The sequence below is a fragment of the Pygoscelis adeliae genome, unplaced genomic scaffold (genome assembly GCF_000699105.1).
Source record: "Pygoscelis adeliae isolate BGI_AS28 unplaced genomic scaffold, ASM69910v1 Scaffold242, whole genome shotgun sequence".
Lineage (NCBI taxonomy): Eukaryota > Metazoa > Chordata > Aves > Sphenisciformes > Spheniscidae > Pygoscelis > Pygoscelis adeliae.
This window is the reverse complement of record NW_008824369.1, coordinates 651,788-678,281: the sequence shown is the minus strand read 5'-3', so window position 1 is coordinate 678,281 and position 26,494 is coordinate 651,788. Positions and strand designations below refer to the sequence as shown.

General features: G+C 36.6%; 1 protein-coding gene across 1 annotated transcript in view; it reads left to right on the top strand.

Annotated features, from left to right (window-relative positions):
• The first annotated feature begins 8,799 nt into the window (after positions 1–8,799).
• The window catches only part of BAIAP2L1 (BAI1-associated protein 2-like 1), a 34,474-nt gene continuing 16,779 nt past the window's right edge, over positions 8,800–26,494 (top strand). The window contains exons 1-2 of the mRNA XM_009320000.1: positions 8,800–9,025; positions 12,634–12,720. Of these exons, the coding sequence (XP_009318275.1) occupies positions 8,956–9,025; positions 12,634–12,720 (157 nt within the window). The 5' untranslated portion in view covers positions 8,800–8,955. The remainder of the gene's footprint in view (positions 9,026–12,633; positions 12,721–26,494) is intronic.

Here is a 26,494-nt window from a genome sequence, read left to right as displayed (position 1 = left end):
CGGCGGGGGCGGTTTGCGCCCCGGCTGCCTCCTTCCCGCGGCTGGAGCGCTCCGCCGGGAGGCGGCGGAGCTCTGTTGCAGCCCCCACGGGCGGGCGCGACCGCGGCCCCGACCGCACGGGTTGGGCCGTTTTACAGCTGGGAGTGCCAGCTCCGGGACAAGGCAGGCTTGGTTTTTCCCTCTGGTTTTTCCCTCTCTGGCAGGCTCAGTTCTCCAGCTAGCCATAATTCCCTCAGTGTGTTTTGATGATAAGGTGGTTTGGAGATCTTGGTGCTTGTGGTCCTCTGCTTAAACCGTTTCTTCATAGGGGCCAGAGCCTAAAAAATGGCCTAATGCTGAATTAAGTTGCTCGTCTGCATCCCCAGCTGATAATCAGGTTTATGATGGTACACCACCGACTGGTGAAGGTAGTCCAATTTACATCGATAGACTCTTAAACTTTCCAAAATGCCTCATTATTTGTAGAATTAAAAGTATTTTGCATATGGGTGCTAGACACTTGTTTTGAACTTCTTCTCACTATAAACTCAGCCCTTCCAAAACACACCAATTCTAATTGGGCAAAGTTCCCTTAAGAATCATACTTTTGGTTGAGTAGCGATGGCAGTGTTGGGTCTGTAATCTTAATTCTCTACAATGTGTTGTACTGGAGACAGCACTTAAATTTGCAAATGCATTTAATCATGCAAATGAACTTGCAGCTGCAATGCCTTTGCAGCTTTGAGCCCAAAGGAAAGCTTTCTGGGGGATTGTTCTATTTTACTATTTACTAAATCTTACTGGTTTACTATCAAATGTTTTCGTATTTCTGAAGATGTCGTTATCATTTAAAGGTCTCTAAAAATATTTACTGGAGTATTTTGCCGTTAGTTTTGTTGTTCTCCAACACACTTAAGTCAACTATACTCCTTCAAGTAGTCCAGTTATACTGGTGTCATCTTGTATTTGCTGTTTACTTTCTTTGGACTTGGATATTAAATTCATGCAAAACTACTAAAAAATGAGATTACTTGGCTATAAATTTTGTCCTCTAGAATCGGTGCAGGTCATCTTAAACGGTCTGGTGCTCTTTGATATCAGTTATGTTCATGGCAAGGCCATAAGCAAACATAAATTCCTTTTTCTCAGAAAAGCAGCCTGTAAATACAGGCTCGCAGAAGAGAAACCTGTTCAGGGCTGTGCCGACAAAGGAATGTCCTACCCTGTGTATTGACTTCCAAAATGTAGCTAAAACAGTTTTACAGAGGAGAGGGAAGAAAATCTCTTGTGTGTTTTAATGGATATAATATAAAATAGGCTTTAAAGGAATGATAGACCTCTAAATAAACAAAACCTTCCCTGTTACTCAGTACTTATTTCCTGGGAAAGTTTACCTTTTTTTTTTTTTTTGTTCTTTTAAACTAATTCAAAGGGATACTTAAGACTGAAACAACCAGCAAAAACACAGTAATACAAAGTTAATGTTGACAGTGTGATGAAGTGTCTTCTCTGTGGGTATTTTGGGAGGTCTGGTATGTTGCATCACATAGCTAGTACTCACAGGCCTGGAAACCCTCCTGCCCTCATTAAAAATTGAAACTTTATCCAGATAAGGTATAAAGGCTGCTTCAGATAGAGAATGGATTCTGGGTCTACTTTAAAGCAGTTATTTCTATATTAGAGTTTAAATCTTGAAAATAATTATTTACTTCTTAAGGGCAGAGAGCACTAGCCTGTGTGTTCAGCATTTGCTGTGACTGTAACCACAGCTCCCTCACCTAAAACGAATGAACACCTCTTTGTGCTGTGCTTTAGTCTGCATGGTGAGCATGCTCTCCTTTGTTTAATAATGCTCATGTAACTTCTACTCTTGCTGTGTGCCATCCTTAGCAATACAGTGCTTAAAACACCATGCTGGTATTGATAAAATCAGCAGCAGTGTTTGTGTTTCTCCTACCAATAAGAAGAAAGATTTGGTCTGGGGAAACCAATTCAGTGCAGTGTAGTGATGGCACCTGTGTGCTGCAGGACCAAGCACAGGCTTTCAATTTAAAAAAAAAAAAATCAACTTTTGGGTGACCTGGAAAAATAATAGAAAATCACATAAATGCCTTGCTAGTTCTGTTTTCTTCTTCTCACAGTGCTAATCCACTGGATTTATTAAATACATAGTAACCTGTGTTATACAAAGCTTTAAAATACACTTGCAGAAGTCATCAGGTGGTTAAGTAATGCCCTTGTATTTTTATCTTATTCATCCTTTTTGTTGGCAACAACATCTGAAAGTGAATAGCTCAACTTTTTTTTTTTTGCTAACCTGACTAAATAAACAACATAATCCACAAATACGTGCGTGTGTGCATACACAAAAATCAAGGCTGACGTTTACTCTTTATGTAATACCTGAAGAATCACTTTAATGCATGATAGGAATGGCACGTGCAAAATGAAGCTTGAGGGTGTGGGAGCCTATGACTAAAGAGGGCCAGAGCCTCCATTTTGCCAAGGAACTGCTGAGAGCTTCACTGGTATGACATTGCCCTGCCCTTGTAACTCACCGCAGTGATGTGGCATGCTGTGAGGGAACACTGTATGACCCCCCTCGCGCACAGACTATGTCAATCGGTAACCCCTGGAAAGTTGTTACGTGTTGGTGTGTCACCGCAGTTCATTTTATCTGCTGTATATGGGGAAAACTATTTGGCATCCAGCTATGATACACACAATGCAGGGGAAAGGGTACAAAACAGGAAAGTACTGAGTTACAGACCTGTCATTCTGTCTGTATGGTCGAAAGGCTGGGCGGGCAGCTCGTGTATTGCTCCTGTGGTTTGAGGTTTCCGGAGCTCTTGATAATAGTGTGATAGCTGTAATTCATTGGTGTTGGAAGATATATTTCTCTGCATTCAAGTAAATCTTACCCAGAAATTTTGATTGTCAACCAAAGTGTAACTTAAACAACAAAAAAAAACCCAAACAAAAAAAACCTTTGTTCAATAGAGTGCTATGTTCTCCTGAGGGGCACGTAGAATTATTTTGGCAGGCTATATTGTTTTATCATGGAAATGTATCTGATAAATTCAGTTTAAAGCCCTAAATTCCATGTTTCCGTATTCTAAAGAGACTTGCAATTAGATTAAACTACCAGACCTATTTACCAAAATTAAAATTCATCTGTGGTCCTAGCACATGCTGCAGTAAGGCTGTTGTTTTGCATCACTGAAATGTAAATCTAATTTGGGGGAAGAGGAGCCTTTGGGAGTTTGTGGATGCATAAAGTCCAGTTCTATGTTAAGGTCAAAATAGATAATTTGCACTACTTAGAGTCTATCCTGGGTCATGTGTTCATAACCTGAAAAAATTTGTATTTGAAACACATTGATGGATGATATATTACTGTTTCTCTTACACAAGAAATGTTCCATCAAGCTGACTAATAATTAGTCATAAGAACTAGTATTTTTGAATAAATACTGGCATCCCGATTTATTTTTTTCCATTCTGTTAAACCTATTTTTAAAACAATATTAAGCGAACTTACAACTGAGATAGCTTAACGTGAGATGTATTGAGGGCTTAATCGTGCCCTTCTGAAAACTGTATTGTGGATTTCAAAAGCTGAAGGAGGAGATGAAATGCAATAATGTACAAAATGCTTCAAGTGCAGTAGAGCACAGTATGATTTACTTTCTGTACAGCTTTTCAAATCTTCTCAAGTGGGTTCTCAGACATAGTGTAGCAATACTAAAGACTCTTTCCAAAAACTTAATTTTACTGTTTTCCAAATTGAGGAATAACAATTTAAACTAAATTATTAGTAGCTATACAAAGGTTAGCTATGAATAGCTATAGTGATGGTAATATGAGTAATGTTAGACATCAAGATCTACTTTTCTGTGCTAGTTTTATAATTTCAGTTTTCTACCCAAATACATTGTTATCCACTCTTTCAAAAGTGCCTGCAGGATGTAAACTTGAAACTACAGGGAGTCTATGCATTGTTTAGTTGTATTCATACCTGCTGAGCTATTGTTCTGCGAGGTGTGTCTTAAGTAAAAAGCAAAGTTGAGCATTTACAGGAAGGCACTTTTACAATGGCTGTCATTTGTTTTGAAGATTAACGTTGTTTATATGACTATCGGGAACGGCGGAAGATACAATACCTATACACAAGTGGAAATACAAGGCTTGTTCCTCTTCAGTCAGCTCCTTGCTACCAGGCTGATTAACTCACATTGGTTTTATGTGGTGAAAGGCACATTGCAACTTTCATAACGAATTATATGAGGATTTAATTACTTGAATGACCAGAATAGGTTTCTCTTATGCTTTTTCTTGGAAGGTCACTTTTGCCAGCTTTCAAATTCTCTGCATAAAAAGATGTTCCCAGTTGCCTATTTTGAAAGTGTTTCCATTCATCCTAAATAATAGAAAACTGTAGGACCTGATCATGTGCCTCCTCTTCTCTTCTAGTTAATTATTCTGTTCATGAGAGGTAGTGTGTCACTAGAATATAGGACACTAGATTGACAATTAGGAGGCCTAGTTTGTGTTCCTCACTGTACAGGCAAATGATGCCTTGTGAACTCCTTTGTCTCTCCCAGCTTTTTTCTTACTTTGTGATGTCTATTTGGATTTAGACAAAAGTTTTATTCCCATGTCTTTGTACAGCATGGCAGATAACAAGATTGTGATATTTTCTGAGACTTTTGACAATTTTAAATTAGTGGTTCTCCTGATCAGAAATTCTTCTTTGTTCTTCTGTCTCTGTTTTTTTACAAGTTTTGAGATCTGGCTTTAATGTATGGCTTGCGATTTGCACTGGTGTTCAGTCCCACTCATTTTCATGACCTTTTCCTTAGACTGCAAGTAAGAGAAGCTATAAAACTGTAAGACATCATCTGAAAATAAATAGCTATACAAATTGATTTCTGAGTAGCTTTTTTTTCCCTATAACTTTTGAAGCTGAACAAAATATTACAGTCACTTTAACTGGTTTGAAATGTCTTGGCAATAACAAATTTATACCTGATCCTGAAGAGGGAGTTGCCAGTGACAGTTTCGCTTTTTGAAAAAGTGCTCTAGATATTTCTTCCTGGAGAATACTTCAAAGACAGCAACAGTGGTTAACTATAAAAAGAGCACTAGAAGCACAGCCAGGTTTTTGTTTGCTTTGAGAATCTAGTCTTCAGTAGAAAGAAAAAAAAAAAACAAAAACATATTATGCTTCCTTCTAATGTTGAAGAGGAAAATCATCTAAGAATTATTTCATTAGATCATCTTTGAGACCCAGCGGGGTGGGGGAAGCCAAGTCTTTCTAGAAACACAAACCCTTAGTAGGAAAGTAGATGAGCCTTGCACAGTGCTGTGAGGATCAGCTAACCATACCCTGTGTTAAACCAAGGAAATTCCAAAGGGGAATTTCCATTGCAAAGGTTTTTGCTGCTTCTCGGGCGTTCACATCTAGAGACTGGTGCAGATGCTTCTGCTAATAATCAACCACTGTGGCAGCACAAAGACTGAAAAACTGCCAGAGACTGCTTGGTCTAATGGAGAAAAGATCCATTAGTTGTATGCCTTCCAGCTACTGAAGGCACTGAGCTATAAATTGTTTCTTCATTTTTCCCAGCAGTTTTACATATACGTTGAGCAGATGCAGTGTACTGGAGCTCCTCCTCAGTTCTCTGTGTTTCAGTGGACCTGTTGTGTTTCCTCAGCGTGGTCTATATCTGCTATACGTGAATACCCGATACGTTATCAAGTCGGCTAGTGAAAATAAAGAGCTATGGGGTCTGGCTTCAGAGAGGGGAGCTGTTGAGGGCATTTTTGCTGTTTTGTTCACTTCCTGCTAAATGAAAACAACTGACACAGGTGCAATCACTGTTTTCTGTTTGAAATCTGAATTAGAAGATGTCACGAAAATTGGAATCTTAACCCCTGAATCCTTAAGACAGTCATTCCAAAAAACAGTATTTCAAGACCAATAATTATCATGTTACCGTTATAATTTTTGCGTAGGTGGCAGTAAGGGTTTTACTCCAAGTTCTTGTTGCGAGGAGCAGGGTAAGCAGGGACAGGGTCTGTCTTTCAAGAAAACTATTTTCAGTATAGGGTGGCAATTCAAGGTGGCATTGGGATTCTTACCTGCCATGGATACACACAGTTTCTATGTCAGGTACACCTTTCTTCTCCCCCATATCCTTGGAATACAGGACTCTATATCCTAACACAATTCCTTAATTCACCCATTTTTTTTCCTTGTGATTTGCTGACTCCATATATGCCAACAGACATCATCTTTAGTATACTGTTGGGAAGAAATGGCAAAAAGTTGGAATAGGAAGAGACAACTTGCCCCTTGGAACAAAAGCCTCACAGTCACATTGCCTTAGCTACAGGGAAGGTAACAGAGGCACAGCAGCAACACTTACAGTAGTGAACTAAAGAGTTGGGGCAGGAGGAGGGATGTTCCCAGACAATAGAGCTTGAAAATCCATACTGTTAAGTTGTTAGAATAGCCCTTGGCATTGTTGGCCCAACCTGAAATGCACTTTCCCAAATGATCTCTGGATGTGGTTTGTGAGTTAACACAAATCAAGGGCCTGGGGACAAAAAGCAGTTTGCTTGCAGTGATCGTGTTTGGGTAGGTAAGAGTTTAATGGTATAGACCAGGAAACAATCCCAGTTGCATTTAATTTGTACAAATAAAGGCTGTGGGGCTAGGTACTGTTGTTTTGTGTCTGCTTTTGATGTCATATACACTATACCAGTATCAGAACCCAATAGTTTTATATCTTTTCTTTAATATCTATATTTTTTACTCAGTATGACTGTTAAAGTATTATTGGTGAAATGTGGAGTTAATCCTTTTCTTCACTTTTTAAATTGGCTGGAGTTCAGATATAGCACTATATTTGAAAAATAATAATAAAGTTCTGTCTGAATGACCTTGCCTGAAAATAAGACAAATGTGATGGTATTCCTGTTCTTTCTGGGTCCATGTATGTACTAAATATAAATACTTTAATTCTGTTAGTGGTATAACAGGTAAAAGCTTGATACTATTTCACTTGTCATGGGTCTTGTATTTCTTGTAAACAGAAAGTGTCTGTTTTGAATTCCTTCAACTTGAAAGTTCTGCTGTGTGAACAATATCTAGAAAGATGTGAGTTGTCATCAAAATAGTAAGAATAACAGAATGGTGTCTTCAGGAATCTCATGATCTTCCTTTCATGATGATAAGATTTTAGAGAGTAATGTCACAGCTATAGTTTTGTTAGGAAGATTCTGGGAAAAGAAGGTCTAGAATCTGCAAAAACTTTCAAGGTTCTCCTCTATGGAAATATAGGGCTTGTATTAAATTTATTTTTAAAAGAAAATATTCAGTACCAAATTGTTCCTGAGACTTGGCAGCTGGTGTTATATGAAATTGCGTTTTGTAGAGAGGAGAGAAAAGAAAGGATTAGAACGTTGTGGTTACTTCACTATGAAATGACCAGGCCCATACAGCAAATTCTAGAATACTTGTTCAGATGTAGATGTTTACATACATACAAAGGGCTTTTGTTAAACAAACATGCTGTGTCTTTAATTCAGATAGCAATCCTACCTAAAGAAACCAAGAAGCCATGGAATAAGTGAAGCTCAGAGGGCTCTCTTTCAAACTTATTTAGCATTGTTCAGAAGTTAATTGCAACATCCAATATTTTGGAATACCGCTGTTTATGCTACATGTGTTCGATACATCTTAAAAGGCGTGATTCTGAGGAGTGAATAACTACTGCATTTGTATTGGCATGTCAGCTTCCCCCCCCGGTGCTCATAACAAGATAAAAGTAATTTTGGAATATTGATTTGGGGGAGAGGTGGAAGAGTTGTTGTTTTTGACCAGAAAGAAGGAAACTGAAGCTTTCCTATGAGTAGGAACAACTCAAACTTTGTGGGTGATTTTCCTTTTTGGAGTGAGCAAAATCTTCTTTCTTCTTTTCTTCATCCCCCCAACTTTGGGAAAATTCAAATTTGGATTCAAACTTCATGGTTTAACTTATCTTCTACTTTTTGCAAAGACTTGAAACTTGTCTATTTAATGGTGTAGCTATTTTCTTGCACTATGAAACTGCCGGTCACAATTTCGACCACTTCATCAGTTTATAGAATTTGCTAGGTATGAGAGTAGTCATGCTTGGAGCTGCTGGATTTCAGATTCTGGTTATTTCAGCCAGTAATTGTATTTAACGGTCAAAGCAGCTGCAGTGGATTTCTCCCCCCCACCCCGTCCTTCTATTTAAATAAGGATATAATTTTAATTTTCTTTCAGAAAGAACTACAGCTTCGCACAATAAAATGCAGCATTTTCAAACTAAAAAAGAAAAAAAAAAAAAAAAAAAAACCAAAAAACTAATTTCCCTAAATGCTATCTGTAACTCAGAAAAGATGAATAAAGTGCTTAGTCTTCCCCTAATCGGATATCTGGTGAATTTCTTTTTTTTTTCCCCCTTTTCCCAGTTTTTTTTTTTTTCACAGTGGGGGAGGGGGGTGAAGAACTCAAATCTCGAAACATTGTCAGAAAGTCCTTTTTATTGTCTGACTTTATAAAACAATTAGTGGATAAAGGTTTTTCTCTCATTCTTATTTCACCATCACCTACCGTAACAGAAGGATCTATGCAAACTTTGATCACACACTTGGCATCCTTTTATATTATAAACAGCCAGATTCCTTTTTACCCTTATTGAAATAGTTTACCTTTTTTTTTCTCCTGTTTGTTGATCTTAAATGCTCAGTTTCTTCCCCCATCCTTTGCTCTCCTCTTCTTCCCAAGTCTTCTGTTTTTCATCCATCCATGGATTTTTCAGATGTATGCTTTACATAAGAAACATAAAACTAGACCTGAGTGACACTGAGATAAATACTTTCATCCACTGTTGAATTGCCTTGGCTATAACACAAATTTTGTTTTCTGTTCACTAGAATGTTATGGAACAGTTCAATCCAGGACTGAGGAATTTAATAAATCTGGGGAAGAATTATGAAAAAGCTGTTAATGGTAAGTCTTCTAGGTGCTAACACTAGAAAGAATGTTTAATTTTCATTTAATTATACATATTGGATATGAGGGTTGTGTATAACCAAACAAAAAAAGTGCAAACACCTGTACATATGTACCTTCTCCCTTTTTTTTTTTTACTGTCCTGCGGAAGTTACATCCCAAACACTTAGGCACAGAGCTACTGCAAAATAAACTGAATATAAAGTGTAAATAACCCACATTAGAATAATAATATAAAGGGAAGAAAACAAAGTTATCTAAATTAGATGTTCTCTTTTTTTCCCCCCCCTGCATCTTCCAAATATATTTCACATTCTTAGATCTGTTCCTACTGACCTATACACCTCACTACTGAAGTAACCCTGTGAGCAGAACAACTTGGATGAGTAAGAGTTGCAGGAGTGGATTTTTTTTTTTGTTATCCATCCTAAACCTGATGGTATCTTTTTAATGGAGTCAAAATCTGAATGAATAAATTTGAATCTAAGGACTGAGTCTCTCAAACTTTTTATAATGTGGTTGTTTACTTCCATTATTGACTTCACAGAAACTATCCATCTAAGAACGGGTTTCCAAGACTGGGCTCTAGATTCCCAAAGCTTATATTGTGGGACCTGTTAGAGCTTGTTCCCTTTCCCCTATGCAGACCTGCTGAGCTGCTTGATACCATATTAAAGCGATGTAAAATCTCTCTCATTCTACTTCATTCAAGTCGGTGGCATATCTTTCGCCTACATATAATCTAGTACTTTGAGAAATGTGATACTGCAGAAGTAGTGCATAGCCAAATAGACATTGAAATCTCTCTTCATGCAAATTTTAGAGCAGGCTTGAGAAAAAGATAAAACCAAAGCCTGCTGGAGATGAAAATAGGGAAATGTTGACTTACTTGCAGTAATGCCTAAGCTGATGGATTAACATTGTGGTTACCTAGTACCTAACCTTAGGGATTATTGGTAGTACCAGAAGTAATAACAAGTGCGTTCATGTTTGGCTGAAAGATTTTTATACCAGTTTCTGAGGGTTCTGCTTTTCACATACTTTACTGTTGATACGTTACATTGTGCCTCTTCTCTTTTAATTCAATTTGTCATCAGTAATTCACAATATAACTGTGCACAGCAACACTGGAGAGGCTGATAGGTATTGTGTTCTAGCAAGTTTGCCTTTTAAGACTGGCTGATGAAGCATATCTAGCATGAATGCTTAATTTCAAATGAATAAATGTTTACAATGTTGCAACAACTGTTAAGAAACTACATTAAAGTAATCTTTGGGCTCTCATAAATTGTTAATCTTTTCTCCCTAAATTCTGGGTGGTATAAATAGATCTGTAACAAGGAGTAAATATTCTGTTGCTAAACAAATACTTTGCAGCTTTCCAAGCAAGTCAGAGTAGGCTGACAAAGAACATAAAACTTACAAGAACTTCTGATAGGTTTATAACATATTTTTAGACATTTTGAGGATAAAACGTCAAAACTCGTTTTCTGCAGAAGTAGTTTACTAGCCATAGTACTGGAGAAGAGACTATACAAGTGGAGTTCTTGATTTGGCTTGATTAGCACAGGAGAAATCACACATTTTCTTCCTTTTTTAGTGCCTGTATTAGGATAAAAGATTGACTTGGGGCTATCTTGAGAAAACATTAGATAGGAAGAGTTGGAATGGCATCAAATCTTCGCATATGGGTGGCACACTGCTCCATCAGTAGCACCAGTATAGTTCTGTTCAGAAAGTTTGAATACAGAGCACCTATGAGACACAGCTTAGACAGAAATTACTCTTGTCTAATGCAACAGGGCCTCAAAAAGAATCTTTGTTTCATCTGGAAGAGTTTCAGGCTTCTCTGTGAACATACTGATAGGTAACCAAAGATGTCACCTTTGCTAGTAAAAACTATGAAATACAGACCTAAAAGACGATAATTGGCAATTGCCTTCTCCCCCCAGAAAAAGGTATTCTGAAGTCAACAGTGAGAGTCTGCTTGGCTTCTGCTTTAGGTTAAAAATGTACCGCTACAAAAAATTATGAAGACTTCAGTAAGTATTTTTCACTGCCTTTTACAATAAAACCTTGTCAGTTTGTCCTTGTTATTTCTTTTCTTTGTGGTGTATAGATCAGTTCTAGATGCTGTGAAGATGGAAGGCAACTATTGCGTGGTGTAGATCTACTACATATGTAATCTGCTTCTCACTACTGGCCTCCCTGCAGTTTGAATCTTGATGTTTCCGTGTTCGTTCTAGCAAAACTGGCTTTGCTGTTGAAATCAGCTATAACCAGGAAATGATTAACTGAGAATAACTGAAACCTTGGTGATATATATTAAGAGCTTATCGGTTCCTGTAAAACTGGAATGGAACTATAAACAATAAAAGGCGGGGGAACTGTCCGGGGGGGGAGGGGAGAGGAGGGAGCATCAAGTGTTAACTAGGGTCTGTCTTTTTGGTAAGGAATGTTAAACCTTCAGGTTTCTTCTTAAACTGTAGATGCACCTGTTGCCTGAGGTTTCTATTGCTTAAAGTACTTGGAATATAGATTTCTCTGCCATCCTGAGTTCAGTGACAAAGATAAAAGTAGGCACTTCCTGGAGTGTCAAAATAAGTCTGTGCTGAAATTGTATATATCAATGCTAATTTTCCATGTCTGTCCAAGAAACCAGATATCTTCCAACATTTAAGCTCACTAAGTTGCTGAATGATGTAATTTACAACAATCTCGGGAGCGTTGATGGTATGTTGAAAATTGAGAAAAGAATACCAAATGGCTTATCTCCATTACCTGAACATCATCTTTCAGAGTCTTAATTTTTGAAGTTTTAGCATTTAAGGCCTAAAATTTCCTTGAAGTGGAGAAGTTGGTGTTTATATGTAGGAACCTAAGATTTCAATGTATTGTTTTGACAAGAAATCGTATTTGTCATTGCAGTATATGATGACTGTACAGTGTTATCCATAATGGTAATTTAGGAGTGGCTGTATCAGATGAATCAAACCTTTCACATTTCACTTTTCTTAAATATATCACACCTGGCAAACTGTATTTCATCATAGCTTTTTTTGAAGCGAGTTACTCTTTCAGCTAACTTCAAAAGCAAATAATTTACTGCTTAAGGGCTCCATGTCTCCTTGTTGCAACTGTAGGTCCGTTGTCTCATGGCCAGTAGCCATTTCTCAGATCAGTCGCCTGGCTGGCCAATACAGGGCAGAGACCTTGGCATTGCTAGTAAGTTTGGGATTGCATTTTGCTTTTTTCCAACAGTTTTATCTATACCAAGGAATTTTGTTATGTCCTGACCAATGGTTTATGGCTAAACCTACCCACAGGATGCTGATTGCTCCTGGATATGCATGAAAGTTGGAACTAAATCACAGGCTGAAACTTCGTTAATATATTCTGGTGTTCTGTCTTTGTCACCTGGCTTCACAAATTAACAGGTAGCGCAGGGACTTGAGTAGCTTTCTCTGATAGCAGGATGTCCTTATTGCCATATACCCCTCTCTCACTATGTGCCCTGGATTACAAAATTTCATAGGATCATAGATTCATGAAAATGGAACATACTTTGATTTTTTTTTTTAACACTTTTTTTTTCTCCCCCCAAGCTATGGTAGTGGCTGGAAGAGCATATTATGATAGCCTTGCAAAGATTGGGGATATATCAGCTGATTCTCCAGTTTCTAAAGAATTAGGTAAGTGAAATATCTTTTTTTTTCATTACTTTAAAATATAAACTTTATTTTTGTTTTCCTGCTGGCCGTTCATGGAACTAACGTGAAGTAGAGAAGGACTGGGAAAAGTGTGTTTTTAAATAATGCATAGATGGAAGGGATTAGATTCCTTTAAGACGTATTATTTCTCAAGACACAATGTTTTGACAAAATAACTTTTTCTTTTTACTTTTGTGACTATATTTCTGCCTATGCATTCAAAAGCATTTATTTTTCAATTCTATAATAAATATGGAAAAATGTGTAGCTTTAGTACAGAGATGAATGTTGAAATATTTCTGCAACAGAATATTGGTATGAGGAGTCCTAGTGTATGACAGCAGTTCTAAACTAAAACAATTTTCTGGATGAGTTCCACTGTGAAGAGTTTAGTTCTACTTCACTATTTTTGATCAAGTATATCACTAAAAGTTCTCAGATGCATTATATTTATTTTCTAGTTGAGCTTTTGAAAGAGAAACTGTAGTGTCAAAAATGTAGTACACTTATATTAATGTAAAATTAATCCAAGTTCTGTACTTTCCTGAAAATAATTTCTGAATTTTTTAAAGATCAGCAGCAGCACTTAGTTTTGTACTCCTTTGGCTAGCACTGAAATGATACTGCTCAATCTACAACAGTGAAGTTGTCATCAAAGAATTTGTAATATTTCTGACAAAAGATCCTAACATCATTACAAAACAAAGAAACAGGAACTGTACTGTAAAGAGGAAACATTTGCTTAAAGCCTTCGTTTGCTTTTTGACAAAAATAACTTGATAAAGTGTCTTGTCTCTGAACTTTTGATTATGGGAAATGTAGGACTCTTTCAATAATGTAACATGCATCTGCTCCTGTAACTCACAATAGTATGTTAATTCAGCCGATTAAAAAGGATGTTTTTAATAAATGTTTTTTAATGATTCTGCTGAAGCAGAATTGAGGGGAAAGACTCTCCTTGAATGGTGACCACTGGTTTCTATGTGCCTGCATGCATTTTTATGATTTGCTCTGAAACCACTTTTGTGTGAGTGTTAACATTCTGTGTTGAAAGTTGGGAGTGGCAGAACAGCAAACAGTAGAAAGCAAACAGTCCTAATGTAGTTGCTTTCTGTATTTGCTTTGCAGGTTGTTTACAGGAAGGAGGGCTGCTAGCTTCAAACTATAGAACAAAAGTATAAGAAAGTTAAAAGTAATAACCATGCAGAGTCTTATAAAAATATCAACAAATGCATAATTACAATTTTTGCAATCAAGCAGTTGGCTATATGCATGGAAGTAATCTATTTATTGAACTTCGTGTGATTGTGGAATATCGTCTGCTTGTTTGAAAAATATTATCATTGGATTGTCTCGAGCTGAATTCTGAAAATAACTGGTTTTCCCTATTATTTGGGGCAATACAGAATTGTGATTGAAAATATATTTTTGTTTAACTATGAATTCTTCCCTGCAATTATAAAACTATTTCTAGATACACTGTATTGAGAAAATATGGCATTCTTCAGGGTCAGGCCTCTAACTCTGCTTTCTGTTCATCTTCTACTTAAACTGTTATTGCAGAAAAATCTTCTTAAGAAAAAGAGCAACTCTGGATTTCTTCCAGCATACTCTCTGAAAGAATACTTACTTTAGAGATAAGGAAAGCCAATGGACACTGGAAAAGGCAGGATAATGTGGTTAGGAGCCTGTGAGAGATTATTTGCATTTTCTTGAAAAAGTCTTAATAGTTCTGAACCTGGGTTACAATACTGACCTATTTAGCAAAGAAATATGATACACCCCAGATGTGTCTCAAAGTATCTTTGCTTAAAAAGAAGAATTTACTGCACCTCTTAATATTCTAAAAATATTGAGATGCGTGCTGAGCAGTATCGGATGTGGAAAGGCTAGATCGAACTTTGCTGAGATGTGCTCGTTTCTGGACCCTATCAACCCTAGTGGAGTTACTGTAGGCCCAGCCCACTGTGGAATTGTCTCTTCTGTGAGTTCCTTTAGACCTGCCAAAGGCATGTTATTGGCCACTAACAGCTCTATCATGCATAATACTTCTGTTGTCTTTGCCAAAAAGAGATCAGTAGTCATCAGTTAAGTTTTGTGATATACCTGTGAACTGCTTTTCTGGACTGTATTCTCCTGAGCATCAAGTGAGCTGACATGCTAGCTTGTTTTATAAGAGCAACAGTCTAAAGGTGACAGGCAAAGAAGCAGAGAGGAGCAATTTCCATAATTTTGTGTGTGTGTTATCTGTATCCAAATCTGATGTTCAGAATACTTCTGTAACTTTACTTTTCCCTTGTTTAAAACTGTATTATAAGGCCTCTTCCTGTATCCTGTATTAACTGAAATCAATAGCAACATTCCCACAGATGTCAGTAGGAGATCATTATTTTTTTAATATTTAAGACATTATCCTGGCTCTTCACAATGAATTAGATAAACCAACAATGACCAAGTTCTAAAGCGTTTTGGAATGCTTTAATATTTGAGCACAAATTGAGGTACTGTGGTCTGGATTGCCAGTGTTTAGGTCTTTGGACAACCAGAAAATATAAGTGTTTTCATCTGAGTAATAAAAATGTGAAACATCCAAAATAAACTAATGCTTGAAATGAATCTGTATAAAAATAAACAAGCCCCTCCCCCCCATGGCTTACCGATTTAACCACGATCAGGATAATTGGCTTATGGATGGCAAGACTTCATAGCAGTCAGAAATCCACGGTGCTGATTTTTTACCTCATTGTATCATCTACAGCAGAAATAAAGGGAAGGCATATCTGCCAATTAATTATCTTTGACTTATCTTAAATGTACATGCCTCCTCCATTAGCTTTGTGTTTCACCCATCAGCCACCAGGTACTTTTTGGCTGTAAAAGAAGGTTTTAGAACAAGATTTCCCCCTTTTCCCCCTTCTCTGATAGTTAGCAAATCAAGCTGTAATTTTTGCAGATACAGTTCATATTAAAATCAGTTTTCTGAATAATTAACGGGGGAATGAGGCAGGAACCAAGGTTTCAGGTCTTTCCTGTAGCAACTTCACCTTTATAGTGGCAGATGAAAAATAATGTATTATTCTAAATTCAGTCATGTTGCATTAAACTTCTTACACTTAATTACAAAAGGACTACAAGGCTCAGATGGCTAAAACACAATATTCTTTAGAATTTATGGAGAATCTTTACTGGAATATTGCACTGAGTCATTGTACGGTTCAAACCCAAACCTGCTGGGTGACCTAGAGCATATTTACTGCCAAGTGTGATGTAAAGATTTGTATCAAAACCACAGTCAATCTTTCCTTCTCATAAGAAAACGTAGAACATGGTCTTCCTGTAATAAGGCAGTAAAACGGATAGCAACCCCACAGACAGGGTAGAAACAGAAATGGAAAAGAAATAGTGAAGAATTTTTGAAGTAGAGAGTAAAATGCATAGAGAGCAGGGAAGTTGTGGGGCAAAAAAATCCAAGTAAAAATGCCAGAAAGTGCTTTCTTCTGTCGAATGAGACTGGAGCAGAAGAGGGAAACGAGAATAAAACGAAAATCTGGATATTCCAGCTGATTCAGAGCTTTTGTACTAAGTATGTATATCTTTCCATTCTGGCTGAAGCTCTCTGAATTATTTTAATACAGAATAACTTAAGTAAGTTGAGGAAGTAGAGGAATATACTGCATTCATAATACAATCCTTATGAATAAGGGATAAGTTAATTTAGGTCAACATTCTTTCTATTTTTTATTTCCCTAAATTTCTAAGCTTGTAGTCCCTCAGACTTGGCTATGAGCATTTAGGAACATAACCTGAATTGATCTAGTTCAAGTTATTCTGCAATATGGAATTTGCATATCTTTCTTTCCTAGGCACCTTTTGGAAATCCCACTAGGAAGAAAAGATAGGAAACAAGAAACTGCACGTTTGAAAACGTTAATATGTCATACTATTCAAATTCCGGCATACCACATCAGCACAATAAAATTTTGTATTTCAGTAGCGCACTAAAAATAACTTCATGTAGATGCTATACCGCTGGTAGAGTGTTAAAATAGTAACTTTCATGATGTGTTGCTAATCTTTTTTGCCTTGCCCAAACATACGAGTTTATGAGGCTTTGTCTTACCAATTTTTAGTGCTTATTATTTTAATAAACTCTCTCTTCTAGTAACATAGGCCGTCTTTGTAGCTTTCACTTGCTCAAGGAATCAGGAAGTTATTTCCTGCTCACTCACTGAATACTACTTCTCATATCTTCCCAACTATCCTCTTCAGCACCTGCCAGTTATTGCAGCTACAACTCATTTATTATATTGTGGGTGTAAAGTCCCAATTTGTTGTTTGTGTGGCAACGGTATCTATAGCACTCACCCACAATTATGGGTCAGTACCTAAAGCTTATTGCTCAAGAACTAAGAAGTGTAAACTATTCCTTGCTTGTCAAACTATAAAAAGAAAAATATTACATTGTGTGGTCTTGACCAATGGAACTAAATTGCAGAAGTTCAGCATGTTAAAAGGAAAATCAGAGGAGACAGAATCTTTTCCCTAATTTAACCAAGACTGATAATTTATTTAAAGATTATTCTGTGTTACAGGCTTATTTTTTTTTCATAGTATCATTCTATTAAAACTTATCTGGAGACAGGTATGCAAAAGCTTATGCTCATCTATAGTCTGAAATGTAACAACTTGGAAAAATTTCCATTCTTTTCAGGGGAAATTTTGTGGTTAAAAACCACTACAGGTAATCTAGAGAAGCAAGTATTGAACTAAAAGATTGCTCTGTGTTGTGGTAGTCACAAGATAGGGAGAGGTGGGGAGAAAAAAACCAAAAACTTCTAATGGTGCGCATAGTAGGTGGAGCTCTTGCCCAACAGAGGATGAGCCCTGGACTTGATATTCCTCTCATGCACAGAAGAAAGGATGTTCTTAGGGTCTAAAAGACAGTGTTTGAACATATTCATGAAACACAGGTTTGCTCATCAAGTGGTGTAATTTTAAAGGTCTCCACAACTTTGCCATGCTTTGTCAAATACAAAATCTCAATTTTTTTGTGATATAGTAATACACATAGTAATATAGTAATTACAGTAATACTACGATATGGATAACTGGAGGCAGGGGTTCTCTATATGCATGTTTCCTTTTTTTTGAGAGCTCTTATACTTCTCTGCAGTTAGCCAAACGTTACTCTTGAGTAACATCTAACAGGATCACAGAGATCCTTTGGTAAATGTTAACTGTTATTTACTTTAAAAAAAGCTAGAAAACAATTTGATAATAATGTGAACTTAATACTAATGTAATTAGTAGTGTGAAGGTCAATCTATAGAGAGTTCTGTTTTGGGGGTTTTTTTTCCCTCAGTGATAACCACTTCATTTTACATTTGCAACAAAGAGAAACCCTGTGGACTTTTCTCTCCCTCTCCTCATTTCTATTTGCAGAGACGAGAGATTTTTCTATATCAGAAACTATGAGCTTTAAGTGGCCAACTCATAGAAGAAGTTTTGGAACTGAATTGGAAAATTCTTATTTTGCTAAAAAGAACATACCTCCTTGCTGAAAAATTTCTAATCAGACTGTAATGTAAGGCAATACCATCTTTTTTAAAACACTTATCTTGCAAGTATTTGTCATTCAAAATTATTTCCTTCCTGATTAATAAGCAAAATTGCCACTTGAGTGGGTACTTTTCAGAGCTATAGCTCTCTCTTGCTGCTTCTGTGATACAGCACTTCAGTGTCACTCTCACTATTGAGAAAGCCAAGCAGAAAAAGAAAATTCCGTCCTTTAGGATGAATGTAGCTAGTTGCACTTCAATTAAAAAAAAAAAAAGGGGGGGGGGAGGCAGAGTTGTTGACTTACTTTAGCATATAAATTGACCCTTTCAGCTAGAATCTTATTTCACTTGTCTTAGAAAGATGACACCTAGCACCCTTCCCTTCACTGGCTCATTTAAACTAAAGAAAAGAGATCTGTCATCTTGTCCCATCTTACTTACTGCATCAGTGTCATCTCTTCTATAGTATAAATGTTCTGCTTTTGGAATAGATTACGTTGGAGAGAAAGGCAAGTGAAGTGTGCCAGCAACTACAGAACCCCTTTAGCACCTCATCTGGTAGAAACTTCTGGGAAACTAGCTTAGAGGCTGCAGTTTAAGTAGTTAGTGTATCAGGCCAGCTTTTCCTATGGAGCATTAGTAAAATGCTCTTCTACTATATTTTTAATGAAATTGCATTGGAAGAAGCCACTCCATTCTTATAAAAGGGAAGTACACCCAGAGCTATCTTGAAAACGAAATACAACGTAGTCATGTGGCTTTTTTTCAGGACTGAGGTTTTGTATCTTCTAATTTTATAATAACATTCTGGGTTTGTGCTACATAGACCTCCAATCTGCTATACGAAGGCTAGAAGGAGATGAGCCAGCCTTTCCAGATACATTTCTACTGATGAAAACAGTATTAGTGGAAACTTCCTGCTATTCATAGTTCTACTTTTCAAGGTCATTTATAAGGGTAAAGCGAGCCAAACAATCATATTGACAGCTTCCTTTACCTAGAATCAGTATTGTGGATTTTGATGTTCAGTATTCTGCATGTAAACTTTCAATAGAAGTCTGCTGGAAGAGATAAAAACTTCAGTCTTAGATTCTTAAATATGAACAACTTAACTCCACATCTAATAATTTTCCTGACCATCTATTGCAGAGCTATTGGAAGCTGTATATATTCACTGATTTATAAATCAGTTTAACTATTCAGATATTTATAAGCATGTGCCCTGCCAATGGCCAGGCAAAAGTTCCTGCAAGTCAGTGTTCGTGAATGGTGGAGAATACTTGGCACTGTGCTATTAATAAACCAAAAAGAAGGGCAAGAGAAACCTGTTACCGTGTTGATATCCAGAACCATTATTAACAAACAAACAAAAATCACAAAGCAATAAATAATCAGTGAAGAAGGTTGCTGCAAAACATGTCCTGGACAATGAGTGATCAGGTGGCATCATACAATGAAGCTGAACAAACAGTTGTTAGCTTAAGATCTTTTGGTGGTGGTGGTTGTTAAGTTCTATAATCTTTCTCTGCTAAAATATAAAGCAGAAATGATCCTACCAAGAAACGGAGTGAACAAGAGGTGGGTTTGTTATTAAACATAAAGAATGTAAATGCTTAAAAATGGATATTGCAGGTTGTTCTTATAAGACTACCCCCCAAAAAAAGTTTGTTCTGTATACAACCATGTTGTTGTAACTTCTGTTATGAAGACTTCCAGATAAGGTGCAAATTTTCTGGTTCTAGAAATGGCTGAAGGGAGGAATAGAATATGAAAATACACAAGGTTCTTTGGGAACGATTGCAGGGCACTGATGTTGCAGAATACAAGCACCAGGGGAAGAAAAGAAGACAGGTATTCATAGGACTTTAGTAATATTTTTCCAGTTATTTTTTCAGATTAAATTCTGGATAATTGGTCATATTTGAGTCAATTTCAGTATTTTATTCCTTTTTTTTTTCCTTACAGCAGCCTGTAAACTGAAACTGATTCTCCTGATTTTAGCCAGTGATAAGATATGGGTATAACACTCTTACAGTATATAGCCCTGAATTTCTCAGGGTGGTTAACTTAACAGTTCATAGGTAGCATTGGCAGTACTGTTCCTTGTGATGCATCGTTATAGTGTTAGTGTTATAGTTATGACACCAGTGCGTGTGTCTGCGCCCCTGCTACTGTAAGCACACCTACTTGTATATGATGACTCTGGAGTTTAGCACAGAACATCCATAATGATACATGTGACCACACACCCTCGAGGGAAAAATTAGATATTCAAAACACCTACAGTGAGCGTGTACTTAACTGATATCTTCATGCTATGCCTCAAAGGCCTGAGAAAATAGTGAAAATACCATGAAGGGCACCCTTAAAGATTTTCTGACTATATTGGAACAGTTAAATTTCATGAGAGTCTTACAGGTAGCGAAGACATCTTTCATCTTGCAGTGGAAACCCTGGAAAGGATGCCCTGAACTCCACCTGTGTGTACACGAAATGTTTTTTGGACACTGTGGCTAGTGTCTGTCTAGAGAAGAGTAATTCTGAAGTGTGAGAACTGGCATTCTGTGCGCACAGCAGGTGTGTATTCCCTGGCAGCTCTTTGAACTTACCCAAACATAGTATGATCACAAGGTGCTGGGGCTAGTACAGCAGGCGGGAGGCCGTTCTCTCTCAGCTGATGCTTAGCAATCATAGTTTTTCTTCACCGCCACCCCCAGGTATGTCTGTTGGCAAAGAAATAAGCCTGAGAGCCTGTGTAGAGAAAATATACTTACTTGTCTTCTCAGTGAGAGAAATAGATGGAAAATGGAAAGTAAATTACAACATTGCGAAGAAAATGACCTCATATATGTAATTAGCTTGTAAATCCTTTAACCGAAGGTCTAACTATATTTTGTACGTACAGTCAGCTCTTATTGATGAATTATTTCTAAACAAACAAAACCCAGTATCAGTTGTAGATGTCATTAACGTTCCTAAGGGGGGTGGCGGGTGGGGGTGTGGAACCAGTTGTCTTGGACTTTTGAGAAAAAGACTTTTATCAAAACTTTCAGCTCAGTTTGGGTGTGGATTTTTTTTTTGGACATTGCTAAGACTGGGAAACTCGATGGCAGTTCCGAAGTGCTGTAATAAAACCTGCAGTGATTCCTTGCATTTTATTGACTAGCTTGTAACATTTATAATAATAACAACTTAAATATTTATCCTCTCTAGTACTGGAAACCCATAAAGAACTTCAGTTTTTGCTGTTTAGCATGATTTGTTTGTTCCAGTCCTGCTGGAAAACAGAGATCAGCTCTGGCGTATGATCTTCCCTAACTAATCTGCCTAAAACCAGCAGGGCTTCATACAGGCAAGTTCGGGCTTGTGGTTGTAACTTATTTTCTTTGCACCTGACTTGTGTAAGGATTACAAGTCACTTGTTTAACACCATTGCAGCTCAAGTATGAAAAGCTATTGTGTGTAAGGCTTTCAAGGCCCTATGAAAGATCAGTCTCTGACAAACATATCTTAATATATTGTGGTTTTGTATGTTTGGGTAAAAAAATAAATGCCTGCAGCAGTTTTCATATATATTAGTAATGGAGTAACAGGTGGAAAAACAAGCTTGCCATTTTTCATGCATTATTTATGTGGCATATGCTTTTTCTTTCCTTTTTTTAACATTAAAATTTAGTTACTATGCTTACCAATCATCTGAGACAAGATGAATATTTCGTGTTAATTAACATCTGTTCAATGATATAGTAGGTTTAAAAAATTCTAATACCTCAATTTTTTTTGACTAAGAGATCAAAACAGCTTGGGAGAGAAAGGGGAATTAGACTAGCTGACTGAACTTTGCTAAAACTGTAATAAAGTCATATTCCTCTTTAAAATATAATGTAAGCTAATATTTTTGTTCTGTTTAAAATTGTAAAATAGGAGCATCACACCAAGAACATACTCAGAGTAACTGGAAATTGTAACGGTCTTGATAATCTCTCAAGTATTCACTGTTGTAAGGTCTTATGTGGGAATAGCTAATTTATGAACAGTTCATTGCCCACTTTATAGCGTGTAGTGCATGGTATGAATTTTGTAGTACTTTTTAAAATCACTTGTGTCAACCTGAAAGAATTTGGCATTAATTTTGGTCTAAGTAAAGTATATTTAAAAAGCAAGTTGATCCTTGGGTTTAACCGAATATGGCTTTTTTTATAAACAGTCATAGACTCTGAGGTATAAAATGCTGAGGAGTTCTTTGTATCTTTTAATGCTTAAATATTCCAAAGTTTTAAGGAAAAATCATAATTTTAATTCTGTCATGTATTGGGGAAGTACTTCATTATGCAGTTTTACACTATTTTCTTTCACATGATCATCAACAAAGTTTTAGGACAAGAAGAAGATTACTACATAATCTTGATCCTGAACTACAAAATAAAATGGTATCATAAATAAGAGGTGCTAGGCTACTACAGTAGAAGTGAACTGTGCTGTATTCCTTCACTGTTTGTCTAATTATGAAATGGGAGAAGGATTTTTGAATAGCAGGATTCTTTGATTACATTCCTCACGCTGAGAGCAATGTGTAATCTAACAATAGGGGAAGTGTTAAAGACAGTATTGCCAAGTATGTGTTCTACCAAATTTTATTCCAAAAAATATACAGCTAAGCTGCTGAGAATCGGTGGTTAGGCTTTTGTTTTTCCCTTTAGAGATATAAATTCGTTTTGGGTAAAATTCCAGCCATCATCTTATAACTGGTCCTGAATGCATTTTTCCAGCCAGTTCCACAACATAATAAGCCTGTGACTAGAAGACGGAGGTCCTTGAGAAGATGGTGGCCAGGGTTGAACTGTCACCACCAGTGCAATTTATCCAGTCAGCTGTATGCTCCTGGCTGGGTCCAAGAAGCTTGCTAGGAGAGAGGAAGACCAAGAGAAAAATAGCAGTGGCAGCCTGCTACTAGCCACTTTTATCTTCTATTTTTTCCCCTGATGCTATTTGGCTCTGGTGCAGAGGGAACAGGCTGTCAGTGAGATGTAGATAGGTATTTGTTATGTATATGCTAGATGCGTACATACAAATATGTATGTATCTAAACAAAGCAAATATTTTGGGAAGCATAGAACTTGGCGTACAGCATTTGCTGTAAAAGTAAAATGGTAAAAGGTCCTTTTCTTCCATTAGAAGAAAGTATGTTGTACCTAGAAAGTAGTCTCTGCTGATTTTAAACAGCTGTGGACTCCTGTTAAAAGTATGTTGGCTGTGATGTAGCTGGAAAGAAATTGACTGGATAAAAACAGAGGCAGTAGTATTTTATTTTTTTTTAACCCCCCTCCCCCTGCTTGATTTCTAACTTCAAGCAGATGAAGTTTTGACTGTGGTCAAACGTACATAAAAACTCTGTGCGTAGGCTGGAATATGTTTTCTCACTAGGGAGCCACATGAGGAACACAGGCAGTGAAGCCCTGTGAGAAGGAGAAAGTAGAGCACTATGAGTTCATCACCACCTAACACCGTAGGTGTGCAACTCACAAAATTAGCAACAGTGTCTTGTACAATCCTGTTTACTGGTTTTGTCTGGATATGGAGGCAAGATACTTAGACTTAGGCATCTTCAAGGGTCTTACGAACTTTGGAAGACTGTTTATCTCTTCTGTATCAACGAGACTGTAAAACACCTAAAAAGATTTTAAATATTTAGAAGTAATGGAACTTGTGGAAAAAATAGTGATAAAACTGAGCGATGGAGAAATTGAAACTTCTTAACTCTGAGGATTAAATCAGTTTCAGATAATTACTTGAAATACTGTGAGCGAACTTCAGATGAGAAGTAATGCTTTGAAAGCAACTTCATATAAAATGCTTACATAGTTAAAGGGGAGCTGAAAGCATGAGCCTATTTGTATGTAAAATGAATAATTGCTGCAGTTTATTTTGTGTGAGAGCCTAATGTTAACAGGACTACATTTTTGTATCTTTCTATATCTTTAACTGTATAGTACTTTGAACTTTATTTTTACATGTCCAATAATATCATAATGTTCAGTTTCATTCCTCATTGTTCATAATCAATATCACTTTTGGATTTTATTTTACTGGACTAGTACATGAATACAGAGATTTCAGCCATTGTGTCATGGAGGCTTTTTCATTTCCTTTAACCCGTGTTTAATCTGTTTTAAGTTAATTAATTTATTTGCTTGTTATATCACAGAAACGTTCCTGTTGTTCACAGCCTTAGTGAGAACTCTGCGTATTTTAAAATAAAAAGTGATCTGCGAATGCCACTTAGAATGTGAAGTTCTCTTTACTTCTATTTTTGTTTTATTTACAGATTTTATTTATTTATTTGCTGTTCTAGCAAAATATAACTATCTATTTGGAGGTGCTGCTTCAGGGCACTACATCTAGCATGTATAGTGAACTTAAAATACTTTATTATACTCTGAAATCTCTTCCCCTTTTCTCTATTGTAGGTTTTATTCTTTTTTTTTTCTATTCTTCCCCTTCACCTTCTCCAGTCACCTTCATAAAATGGTATTGAATGGTCATGTGTCAGTGCCATTTTATAAAATGAACTACAGAGAGATTTACTCCTTGCTTCCTATTTCATGTTCGTTCATGCAGTAAGGAAAGGCAGACTTGACCTAGTCCTATTGATTTATGTGCATATTAGTATTAATTCTACAGATTGTGGGGTTTTTAAAGCATTCTGGACCAATTGTATTAGAAGCAAAGTACAGTTAGAGCTTGGGAAGTTTTACATTACTTTGTCCTTCTTTATGATTTTATTCTTTCACATTAAATTCCATTAAGGCTTTTTGCCTTCTTTAAAGCATCTGTTGCACAATTAAATCCTTCTGCAGTAAATCCTTCCTGTGACAGAATGATAAATTTGATGCTTTTGAGGCTTAACAGATGTTTTGTTCAATCATATTTATTTGTTTATACTGTATTCCTTTGAAACTTTCTATTTTACTACCTTTCAGGGGCTACTGGCTTCAAAGGACTCTGTTTCTAACTGTCCCTTGTCATAAATGCCTTTCTTCTGGGCAAAGGGTAACTTGGAAGAAAGAGAACATCTTGACAGAAATGGCATCTAATAGTACTCTTGAACTATATTGTCTCCACGTGTAGCTTTGACTCAGCCTTTCATGCTCTTGTTTAATGTAAATAATTATGTGGTTTCATCTCTAAGACATGAAGTTACTAGACCTGCCCTGAATGCAAAATAGGACAACAGGAGATAAATGAGTGATATAATTAAGCACTTTGTCCGTTCCCAGACATCTAAGAAAGTCTCTCTATTAAAATACTTGAAATTTTTCAAGAGCAACCTCCTCTAAATGAAACAAAATTGAAGTATCTTCTAAGTAAGGTGATACAATTAATACTTTTATTGATTCTAATATAGCTATTTAGTATTTTAAAAGTTTAAGTTATTTTGTTGGTAGCTGTTAATATTTGTTTCTGTGACAGAGCTCTGTTGATAGAGTTCCATTTTTGTTTCTAACTTGAACTAATTCTTCTAGTCTTCTATTCGTAAGAACAGTCAACATAAGGTAAAAAGATAAATAACCAGTACAATCACTCAGTGCAAACAGTGAAGTTGAAGTGTAACTGCTGCAGAAGTTCTGTATTCTGGCCTTACAGTGAGTATTTCTGTTAGAAATTGCTTTCCTTGTCTTTCGTCTACTGTGAAGACAGTCTTTTAAGGATGTCTTCTTGCTCACAGGATGCTGTGTATGGAGAAATAACTATTACACATTTTGGGTTAGTGCTTTTTTGGTAACAAAACCAACAGCATTAATGGAATTCTAGTCTGTCTTATTTTCTCAATAGAAAACATAGATACAACAAACAGCCTTGGTTAAGCCTAAAAATATTCCACAAACTCCTGAAGTTTCAGCTTAAAAGATCTTTCTACCTGTGCACTGCACCTACTTGAAACTAAAATAAATTTACCATGGAACTTGGCATTACTGTTCATGGTCATATTTCAGATTATAGCTGTATTACGCAGCATGGTTTCAAGAACCATACATGAGAAATGTTTGTTTTATTTTTAAGTTATTTGAGATGTTCCCTCAAAATCCCTATCTGAAAGATCTTCTCTTCCCTGTAGTGCACTTAGAAGGTAATAGCAAAATAACAGAACAAGTATCTATAAACATTTACAGCTACGTTTTTGTCTTCTAAAACAAATG